This window comes from Leucopleurus acutus (genome assembly GCF_964270905.1).
Source record: "Leucopleurus acutus genome assembly, chromosome: 15".
NCBI classification, from domain to species: Eukaryota; Metazoa; Chordata; class Mammalia; order Artiodactyla; family Delphinidae; genus Leucopleurus; species Leucopleurus acutus.
Window position 1 is genome coordinate 61,097,602 of NC_139157.1, and position 12,112 is coordinate 61,109,713.

Genomic DNA, 12,112 nt, shown 5'->3' on the forward strand with positions numbered 1-12,112 from the left:
TAATAGCTTCCCGAATAGAATAGTTCTGCTCCACTATCTGGCTTATTCACTAAGTGAATAATTCACAAATGTGGCATTCACAAATGTGGTAAACAGGTAAAAAATAGATCAAATAAAGACAGTTATACACTGTTCAACTTCCAAGTCAAAGAGGTTAGAATTCAATTACAAATGTTTTTCCTTTGTTACATTATGCCAACTTGGAACTAGAGATGATAATATTTAATGAAAATATTTCATATTTGAAGATGTACATCTTCATTTACCAAATGGATTAAACAACTGATCAGTGTAGGAACAACAATCGAATCACAAAGTTACATTACAGACAACTACAAAAATATGAAAAAAATAATGCTTACAAATGATAGAGAAGAATAAATTATTTTTCAGTGCACATAATTAGGTATATATAAGATAATTTAAAACAAGTGGAGTGATTGCTGAGGCTGCGCTCTCAAAAATCTCCATCAAAATATATATGTCACCCAAGAGAGAGTGATACAAATAAATTATGACACAAAAGCTGAATGATGTCTCTTCTCATCTTCAAAACCTCAATAATATCTCATCAAAATATATATGTCACCCAAGAGAGAGTGATACAAATAAATTATGACACAAAAGCTGAATGATGTCTCTTCTCATCTTCAAAACCTCAATAATATCTCATCAAAATATATATGTCACCCAAGAGAGAGTGATACAAATAAATTATGACACAAAAGCTGAATGATGTCTCTTCTCATCTTCAAAACCTCAATAATATCTCATCAAAATAATTTGCCAAGTGTGCAAATGATGGAAAACTTTAATTCCAAAACCATTTCTCTAAATTACCAACAGATTTATATTCTTGATGTCTTTTCACATGGTCACAAGCCAAGCATGCATGTGATTCCCAAAATCGTGGAAGATTTACTGTGAAATCTTTCCTCCAGTTAAAGTAACTAAGGTATAATTTATTGTTTTTATCTACTTCCTTCAGATACTTTGCTAGCTCACTGGGAGAGTTATAATCTTCCACATGAATGAATGAATCTGCTGGAATATAATTCTCATAGTTTTCCCTAGATGGCCCCAAAACAACAGGCACAGAGCCAGCCAGAAAAGCATTGTAGAGCTTTTCTGTGATGTAATCTTTGTGGATTGAGTTTTCAAAGGAAAGATAAAATTTGCAAGTAGATATGGTAGGAATCAAATTTTTATCATTCACATACTCTCCAAATGCTTGCCCATAGGTATGGATTTCAATGCTTTTGCTTAGCTCATTGTAATACTTGACCCTGGCATGCTCAGGGTTCCAGTTACTTACAACCCAGCACACTAACTTCTCTTTGCTTGGCACTTCAAACACGAAGGGGTTTGTGCTCACCGTCAAGAAGCCATAAGGCACTTGGATATCTGAGTCGCGGCGATAAGTCAGAGTCAGGTTGAACAGGTGCTCAATGCCGCTCTTCTGGGGTGTGTGAGTTGGTGATTCCAAATTCATCCAAATCCATTTCTGGAAGGGTGGCCTCGCCTGCTGAGGTAAATTAGTCAGATCCCAACTGATGTCTCGGTGATGGATCAGAACCGCGTGCGATTTGTTGTACAGGGACCGGTCCGTCGTGAGATGGCATCCTTGGATGTTGAACATTGCTTGGCAAGATGTAAGGTCAAAGGTCTGCCCAAATGGCCACACCCAAATCAGAATCGTAGTTTCGTTAAAATAATCAGTTTTGGTGGAGAAGAAATTTTTCATTTTCAGCACAGTGCTGGCTGACTCCATCGGATTGAAGATCCAGCTGTTGGTGGGCTTGATGTAAATGAGCAGACATGCCATGAAGCAGCCCAGGATAATGCAGACGATTAAAAATGGGCGGAGAATTCCTTTGGATGCCGAGGTCATAATTTTTCCTGTGAAACAGAAAAGGAAAGATAGAGGGGTAGGTAGAGGTAGGGATGAAGAGTTAATCATAAATACATTTTGAGATAAACAGGTGATACATCCTAAAATACACTTAATCACAAAATCAACTGCATTTTCCTTTCCAGTCTTAGCAAAAACTAAATATAGGATGTCAGTGCAATAAAATCAAGTTGTAACTTTAACAGTACCCGTTTCCTAAATGCTCATTCTCAGCTAGGCTTTGTGCCAAGCACTTTGCATACTTCATTTCCTTTGGTCCTCACAGAACCCCTATCAAGGAGGTCTTTTATCACCTCTTCTCTGCAGAATGAGGAAGTTGAGGGCCAGAGATATAAGTAACTAGCTTACCCTAACTAGCTTACCCATTGAGTTATGCTCTTTCTTGCCTTCTACAATCTTCTTTGAACAAATAATACAAACATCAATAATCCATTGAGGTGCATTTGGCACCTCAGCTTTTATTGTCTTGATTTCTCTAGTCTCTACCCTTTATATGAGTGAGGACTATTTACCCAGGAGTTAAATTCAGATCCATTTCCCATAACAAGAACAGTATCTGACACTTATCTGGTGCTCATTAGTGCCAAGCATTAATCTGAGGACTTACATGAACATATATATATATACATATGTGTGTGTGTTAATGTATATACATATGTGTGGTGTGTGTGTCTACGTAAGCATACATATTAACTCATTATATTCCCATCTTAATCATGAAGAAACTAAAGCCCAAAATGGTTAAGAAACTTGCCCAAGGTGATATAGTAAGTGGCAGAATACACTTTTAAACTCAGGCTCTGGCTCCAGAGTCTGGGCACTTGAGGACTACATTTTTTTGTTTTTTGAGGTACGCGAGCCTCTCACTGTTGTGGCCTCTCCCGTTGCGGAGCACAGGCTCTGGACGCGCAGGTTCAGCGGCCATGGCCCACAGGCCCAGCTGCCCCGCGGCATGTGGGATCTTCCCGGACCGGGGCACGAACCTGTGTCCCCTGCATCGGCAGGCGGACTCTCAACCACTGCGCCACCAGGGAAGCCCGAGGACTACATTTTTATAATCATTGATTCCCCTGGTTGCAGCCAGAGGATACAATCATCTTAATGATAACAGTATGTAAACTCCATGAGGGGCTTTGTTTCTCACTGCTGTATCCTCATCACCAGGTTACAGTAGATGCTTAATAGATGCTGTGTATGTTACATGAATGAATGGGTGGATTGCTGAGTACCAACTATGCCCAAGGTAAAATGCTTGGTAACTAGATAAACAAAAGTGAACCAAGTGTGAATGAATGAAATTATACTTAGCTGCTTTCTTAGTGTATTTTAACACATATCCTTCTACAGAATAACTACCTTTAAATTGACTTACAGGTATTCCTACCAGTAGATGAGCAAAATCTCCTAGTTTTGATTCTCTTTGTAGCAACTTAAAGTTGGCATATTGTATGTTTTAATCCCACAACACTTTTTTGGCCAAACGGGAAGAATTGGTTGCTAGGCAGAAACAACATTCTTTCCACTGTGTGCCTCTCAGTTTTCCTGCTTCCTGGACATTTTGAGTTTCTTGAGGTTCTTCTTGTTAACTCTCTGCACACCTTCCCCCTTCAACTTTCCACTGCTGTCGGGGTCAATTACTAAACAACAGGGGCAGTTACTCAGTAACCCCTGCTTTGTACAGAAACTGTCAGAAAAGTTTGTCTCTTGGGCCCAAATTGACATCCCCTTGACAGGAACTTTTTCACCTACTCCTCATTACTAAAATTCAGTTGGATACCCAACGTGTCTTGAATTATTATACAACCTATTTTTGAAGGACCCGCAGCTGTGTCACTATAGCTCTCAAGAGAGACAGCAATAAATTTATAGCATAAAGCAAATCATAAACAGGATAATTAAAGTTTTTGACATCATTTTTTAATAGTTTCAAGTAATATGAAGGAATATAATTTAAAGACTTTATCATTAAAAATAAGAGTCTTAGTAAAAGATTTGTAAGACTTTGAATGTGTATAATTGTGTTTTCCATTAAGAGACCTTCAGTCATACTTTAAGAATGCTCTAAGTGTTAAAGAATGGAGGAGCCTGGAATAGAAACGGTTCAGGTGTGATTCTCAAACCAGAAGTATACTTCAAGGTATTATGTAGAGAAATGTGAAACCAAGAAGAACAGAAGGCTTCTTCAAGGTGTGGTAATTCTAGATGTGTGTGTGTGTGTGTGTGTGTGTGTGTGTGTGTGTGTGTGTGTTTTGAATCCTTATTTTAAATGGAAAGAAACAGGCATATATCTGGAAGAGATGAAAACTCAAACTGACAGTCACTGTGTGGTACACTTACTCTCTATATGTTGTCCGGGTTCATAATCAAACCACTCCTGATAAAGCAAGACTTTTTAATCCTCAGTTAAAAAAGCATAAAAATCAGAAACCCTTTGAACAGAACTTTCGATCTACTCGGGGGTCTTGAGATCAACTCAAATCAACCCCAAAGACCTGAAATGAATCACTGACAAATTAATAGGTGGATTAAAATTAGAAATGGTTTAAAAAAGCAGACGGGTTGCCATATATAGTCACATTGTGACTTCTTTCCTGTTAAACGAAATAAAATTTGTAAAGTGCTTCCTACAGTGCCTGGACAATAGAAAGCACTAGGTGTTTGCTATTATGTTACTATTTCTTGTTAAACAGTCAAGAATCAGAGCTCTCATCATAGCTGAAAGTCTTTTGGACTAATAGATTCTGATTTTATGCAAATTATTACCATTTCTAACCACACACACGCCTACAGTCTCCTCTAAGTACAAAACATAACTCATTAATAATGTCTGGATAAAATACATAAGAAAACAAAGTATAATGAATATAAGCAGGTCTTTCAATAAGTCACGGTATGAGTCTTTTCACAAAACGTTGCTCTACAAGCACATTATACTTAGAGGATTCTGTAGCAGATATTTGCTAGTTTTTACTGCCTGGCAATTGCTCTGCCATCTTCTGAAACTAGCGCCCGAATTTCCTATCGAGATACCTCTCCTCTCCTGTGTGCAATCTTTGGGACTGCAGAGAACAATAACTCCCTTTTTCTTAACCAGTGTTGAGCAGGGGAGCCAGATCACTCAAACTCTCTCTCTCTCTCTCTCTGGGTGTTTAAATCTTGAGTGTAAGGGCCAGGAGGGAAAATATATTGGAGCTGATTAACCACAGTGGGGTCCCCTGAGAAGACAATTATATAAACTCTGCTATCTGGGTCCAAGGAGCTCCCCATGATGCTGCCTTCCTGTGCTTGCTTCTTCAGATATTCCTTCAGTTCTAAGAGCTACTCCATAAACTTGCAACAATTTCCTTTTTGTTTACATTAGTTATAATTGCTTTTATTGCTTGAAACAAACAAATCCAAACAAACAACAACAAACAACAAAACCCTAATCAAGCCAAAAAAAAACCCCAAAATGAAAAAACAAAAACCCAATTGATTATCTCTCCTTTTTTTTTCTTCCTGCAGTAGGTTAAGTATATAACTTAAATCTTTCAAAAAATTATCTGGATTTAAAAAACCTATATATAAATTCTAAAAACAGCAAACAAATCTCTTCACTTTACATTAAGCCATAGACTGCACCTAGAGTTTAGCTATTTGGTGGTATCTAACTTAACAGTTAGTAATCTGTTTAGGCCGGCTCAGAGAACAATTTTTCCCAATATAATCATTATGGTGTTTAGCGTCATGATATTGGTATCTGGAATGATGCAAAAGTCTTCTGAATACTCCATTGATGTTCGTAATTTAAATTGCCCCTTTAAAAAAATTGGGGGGGGGTTGGTATTGTTTTGTTTTGCTTCTACTCTTTCCTACAACTTTTATGCTAAAATCCTTTACAAGAATAAAAATATAAGCCTTCTACTTTCTACACTGTACACCGAATTATATTCTGTCTCAAAGCACTGTAAGACTTAATATATTCATGGCTTTACTTTCAAAGACTCCCTTGACACCTCACATTCCACTAAACCTTTCTTGTGGGCATTCCTGCTCTGAGTTCCCACAATTCTCCCCATTAGCTCCTGAGCCAAATGCCTCGTGCCTTTGGGAGAAATGCCATTTACGTTTTGGCAAGAAGACACTGGTTGATCTCTAGAATGCTATCAAATTTGTGTTTGTGAACATTTCTCAAAGACCTTTGGATGCAATCTCTGGTATTTCCAGGCAAAATCCTCTGTTTTACTTCCTCCAAACACCAGAGAAGCTGCCACCAAAATACACCAGCTTTGGTCAGCAATGCTTTTCCTGAATATTCCTCAGAATACATGCTGGCATAACTGACAATTTCCTGACTTTTTAATACAGTGGTTTCATCTTTAGGGTTATTACCTCTAAATGCTCAAAAACCTCTTTTTTTTTTTTTTTTTTTCTGCTTTCACTTTTGTCTCAGACATTTGTTTCCTTTGGTCTGCAAGTTGCCAACTGCCACTTCTCCTGCCCTGCACACTTCTTTATCTTGGATAGTTTCTACATTCAGTCTCTGAAATTTTCTTTTCAATTCAGGGATTAACCTTTTTTAGTCTGATCTTTTATCTGCTCTCTTCTCTGCACTCATAATCACTAGTTCTTAATCACTGTCTCAATTCACTTTAGAAGCTCTATTTACCAGCTCTGGCTGTAGCTAGAACAATCAGATCTGACACTGAGCCCAAGTGTAACGTGGCCCATGTGCCACCTAAACATAGGAACACCCCAGACAGGACAGGGGGTAGTTTCTGTCATTTTCCCAGAACATGCTTTCTGGATTCCCTTGAGGCAGTCTTTCATAATTTCATAGTGCTTTCTATGATTATTGTCAGGTGTTAAACCATAGCAGCCAGGTAATGAAGGTCAAGGACGCCTTTAAATAAAGAAACCTCTCGGGATCCCCTGGTGGCGCAGTGGCTGAGAGTCCGCCTGCCGATGCAGGTGACACGGGTTCGTGCCCCGGTCTGCGAAGATCCCACATGCCGCGGAGCGGCTGGGCCCGTGAGCCATGGCCACTGAGCCTGCGCGTCCGGAGCCTGTGCTCCGCAACGGAAGAGGCCACAGCAGTGAGAGGCCCGCGTACCGCAAAAAAAAAAAAACAAAAAAAAACAAAAAACCTCTCATTTTTGGGCCAAAATATTACTATATGTTTCTGACCCTGAGAGTTTCTTTCTTTCCGATGACAAAGTAGAGCAATTAACCCATTGAAGGAGCCTTGACATTTCCCTTTCCTTCAAATCCACACCCAACCCAGCACGAGACCTGCCAGTTTTGCCTCCTCAATATTTCTTAGATTAGCTGACTTCTCCCCATTTCCCTGGGTTAAAATGTGTATCATCTCTTGTATGGACTACTAACATTGCTTTTTAAGTGGTCCACCTGGCACTCACTTTTGATCCTTTCAGTTCATTCACACTGCAGTAGACCAGTGATTCTCAAAGTGTGTTCCCAAGACTGCCTCAGCATCAGCATCTCCTGGGATCTTGTTAGAAATGCAAATTCCCCCCACCCAAATCTTGACATATGGAAGCAGAGACTCTGGGGTGAGGCCCAGCAGTCCATTTAAAAAAGTCCTCCAAGTGATTCAGACATACACTTTTCAAACCACACATCACATGTTACCCTTCTGTTTAAGAGTATGAATTCCAGTTGCTTTTAAGATAAAGTAAAAAAGTCAACGTGGCTTAAACAGTTTTGGATGATGAGGACCTTGCCTCTGCCTCCAGCCTCAGTGCGTTGACAAACTCTCTTTTGCATTCTCTGCAATGCTGCGCTTGGCCGTCTTGCATGGGGTCACTGCACCAGTTCTTCCCCCTCCCTGAATAGTTTCCTACTCTTCCTTTTTTTTTTTTTTGCGGTACGCGGGCCTCTCACTGTTGCGGCCTCTCCCGTTGCGGAGCACTGGCTCCGGACGCGCAGGCTCAGCGGCTATGGCTCACGGGCCCAGCCGCTCCGTGGCATGTAGGATCTTCCCGGACCGGGGCACGAACTCGTGTCCCCTGCATCGGCAGGCGGACTCTCAACCACGGCGCCACCAGGCAAGCCCTCCTGCTCTTCCTTGATTTACTCCTTTTCACTTTTCTGGTCTCAGCTCCACTGGTGGTTGCTTATGGAAGGATCCCTGACCCCTCCCACTGTCCAACACACACACAGTAAATCAAAGGTCCCAAGTACGTGTCTCATAGAACCATTTTTGCATAGCACTTAGCACAGGAGCAAATTTACCTATACTTGTGTGGGTATTTGATTAATGTTGTTGCCTCTGTTCCACCATAACTTGTCTCATATGGTAGACATTGGGTGTTTTTCCTCAATATTTAATCCCTAGTGCCTAGTCAGATCTGACATACCTTTGCTCTGAACAAATGTTTTTGGAGTGACTGCATAACTAACAATTATTGAGCATTTGCAGTGTTCCAGACACCAGGCTAAAACGTTTATGTAGATTTTATCATTTAAACCTCAGGAAAAATATATTTCCTTTTGTTCATTTAACAAATAAGTATGCATCACTTTCTCTGTGACCTCATGGTTCTAAGCACTTAACGAATTTTAATTCCTTTAGATAATGCCCAGATGAAATATACTCTACAATTATATTCATTTTTACAGATGAGGAAACTAATGTCTATCTATCTGTCTCATGTCTTACAGCAAGTGGTCAGTCAAGATGTGGACACTAGTGGTTTGACTCCAAAGTGTGTTGCTTTAAAAACATATGTTAAGTATTGAGGTTCAAGCATATAACTGCAGAGAATGCTATGAATTATAGGAATAAAGTTTTATTTGATGACATATATTACTCTGGAGCCATTGTTCATAAGAACAAACTAGATTCACCAACACTTCTCTCCTGGCTCTTATTCTAGAAACCAATGGCCGGAACTGTGGGTCCAGAGTACTAGAATTTTAGGTAACTCTCCTCCTGTCCCCAGGAGAGCAAGAGAGTTTGGAGAGGTAAATCAGAGCAGGGATGAATCTAGTTGATTTTTTTTAAAAATTATTTTGGTGTTTATAAAGCAATTCAAGAAATACCAAGGATATTGACACATTTGTAATTGCTAATCCAAGGCCTCTCTGAGAGTTATATTCCTGCTAGTCACATTTTCTTTCAGATGAATTCTTTATATGCTGCTTTGTTGAGTCAATTTTGAAACTCAACTAACCTCAAAGAGCTAAATTGCCTAAAAACAATAAAGGCAGAGAAAAGGAATCATTTAAATAAAATTTTCAGTTATATCCCAGAGTTTGTCCACATGTCATCAGTTAATGTTTTCAAAGGATTTACAAGTATTTGTTTTTACCATTCCTTAAAACTTAATATGGAATTCCTTCTCTATAAATTTTTGCATTCTTAATTCCCTGGATCTCACCAGACTACTATTGAATATATAAGGCCATATGCTTTGAATCACCAGTTTGATAGTTGGATTTCCATCAGTCTTACTACCAGGAATGTCTCTTCTTTTAGGTGTCCCTCAATTGTTTCTGTGAAAGACCATGCAAGTTTCATTTGGACCCCAACCAGTCTGGCAGCAACAGTCCCCATCCACTGTTTGTCCTTCTTCATCATATGGTTCCACTAGTCTGAGAATCCACTTAATGCAGCTGTCCTTCTCCTCCTAACCATTCAATGTGTGGACCTAGAAACACAAATGCAGCTTTTCCCTGACCTCTAACCTTCAGGGTGCCAGAGTTTCTGGGTCCACGTCACAGTTGAAAAACCAGCTCTCTGATCAAACTTGGTCACTGATTCCAGCAACTCTGAATATGCTGGGACACTCACAACATCTCTTCCAGAACTTTTCCTTCAATTTCTGGTCCTCTATCTGCTAACAGTACAGGCTTTATTCTCAATTATAGGGCAAGTGAGTGAATCCACAGGAAATAAACTACTTTACCTTCTCTGGCTCTTTCCTCTACCCTTATCCCCAACATTAAATTCTTGCTCTTCCAGCTACAAAAGCAAAAATGAAAACAAAAAAACAAAACACCATCATGCATATCAAAGCATGTTAGCAGATACTAAGAAGGAGGCTGCCTGAATGAAAGAATATCTACCTACAGAGAGAAACATTGGATGGGGCATTGCCATGACAACAGTTTCTGCATCAGACTAAATTCTGAAGGCTGATCATCTTTTGAACTCATGTGAAGCTAATTAGCACCAGCTTTACTGGGGTTAAATAAAAACCGATTACTGTAGTTAATGAGGAGCTTCTGAAACTTCAACTTAAATCTATAATAAAAGAATTGGCCAGTAAGAACTAAAATAGAAAGGATGAGCCACAAGAAGTCAAGAACCTGAGACAATATGATAGAAGTGTGGTTAAGAAGATTGTAGGGAAAAAAAAAGAACTTGCAAGTTTAATCAACTTGCAGCTGAGTAATCTGAAAATGAACTGATTGATTAACATCCTTAACAGAAGATAATATTATTAGAAGAAAGATGGAAATGGAGAAATTAGGAGTAAAAATCCCAAGAGTAAGAAACTTTTAATCTTGGAGATACAAGTGCTACAGTCCTTGGAGAGGAGGATTTCTATCATATCTTGGTGGGAATTCAATTGGCCCCTTTGGCTTCTTTATCTGTAACCTGAATGAAACATCGTCAAGGGTCACCTAAGTGTCTTATTCTGATACCATTCTTAATAAATAATCTTTTGAATATTTATTTTACCAAGCAGTTGAATACTCAGAAGCAAACACCATATTTGATGAACACTGTTCTCTTATCTTCTATTAAAGAACCTTCACCCTTCCTAAAACCGCTCCTCTGTTCTATCCTTGCAGATAGTCACATCATCCATACACCTGCCTAAGTCTCCAGTTGGAAAGCATGATTTACTGCCTCCACTCCCTAACCTGACTTCCATAGATTACCACAATTAGTCGACTGAAATGCCGTAACATTTGTTAAATCTCACTCTGTTTCTCCATCTTTTTGCCACTTCATTGTTTAGGTCTGCATCACTTATTTCCTGGATTGTTGTAATGAACCATTAACTGTTATCACTGATACTGGTCTTGCTTTCCTTCGATTCATAGTAAAAACTGTGACTTGAGTGTCCTTTTTTTCCTTTTTCCCTTTCATTCTCTCTCTTTCAAAAAAGTTTTATTATAGAAGTTGTGTTGGGGAAGAAGGTGTTAAAGCAGCTGGCCTGAGATCCCGCCTATTACCAGGGAGATGATCCTGGGGGGTGGGAGGAAGAATGCAGGCGACCTGGTCTAATGTCCTTGAAAACATGATAACTTGACCTCCAGGTCAACAGACTAATATTTGCTGGAAGGGAGAATTCTTATCTATGAAATACTTCAAGGAAGATGTTCTTGGTTTAGAATTGCTTACTGTAAACAAACATATACTTGTGTGGATTTATGAGGTATGGCTCGCTGGAGAATGTTACATAAGCTATACAATTGTATAAGCTATACAATTCTCTTGAGTATAAAATGGAGATGTTTTCCTTATATGATGTCTTATTTACCAAAACACTTTCAGGTATATGTCTGAATTTATTTCAAGGTTATCTATTCTATTCTACCGATCTATCTGTTGATTATAACATGCTTTAAATTGTTTATATAGTTTTCCTCCTCATAATTATTTTCTTTAATTGTATATAACCTGCTTATTTTTCCAAATAACAACAGAATAATTTTCATCAAGCCCATCCTTGAAAAAAAATCTCTTTTTTTTTATAAGCAGATATTCATTTTAAATTATTATTTATTTATTTTTGGCTGTGTTGGGTCTTCGTTTCTGTGCGAGGGCTTTCTCTAGTTGCGGCGAGCAGGGGCCACTCTTCATCGCAGTGCGCGGGCCTCTCACCATCGCGGCCTCTCTTGTTGCGGAGCACAGGCTCCAGACGCGCAGGCTCAGTAGTTGTGGCTCACGGGCCTAGTTGCTCCGCGGCATGTGGGATCTTCCCAGACCAGGGCTCGAACCCGTGTCCCCTGCATTGGCAGGTAGATTCTCAACCACTGCACCACCAGGGAAGCCCTCTTGTTAGTATTTTGGAGAAATATTTCATTATGTCTGTTTAAATTATTTGAAAAAATAACACACCAAAAGTATTTGTTCTTCTGAATGAAAACACGCTATGCCATTCTTTTAAAATTGTTCATATCCTGGGTAAAGATTGATGGTGTCTTATGTATAGAATATTTATTTTTCTGAGGCATTTCATG

The 12,112-nt window shown here is 39.2% G+C and overlaps 1 protein-coding gene across 1 annotated transcript; it reads right to left on the reverse strand.

The window, feature by feature from the left end:
• Positions 1 to 811: 811 nt before the first annotated feature.
• On the reverse strand, positions 812 to 1,891 carry FUT9 (fucosyltransferase 9; the record flags this gene model as incomplete). The annotated part of the gene is made up of 1 exon (XM_082855319.1): positions 812 to 1,891. One exon carries the CDS (start codon positions 1,889 to 1,891, stop codon positions 812 to 814), a length of 1,080 nt encoding a protein of 359 aa, XP_082711445.1.
• Between the last annotated feature and the right edge of the window lie 10,221 nt (positions 1,892 to 12,112).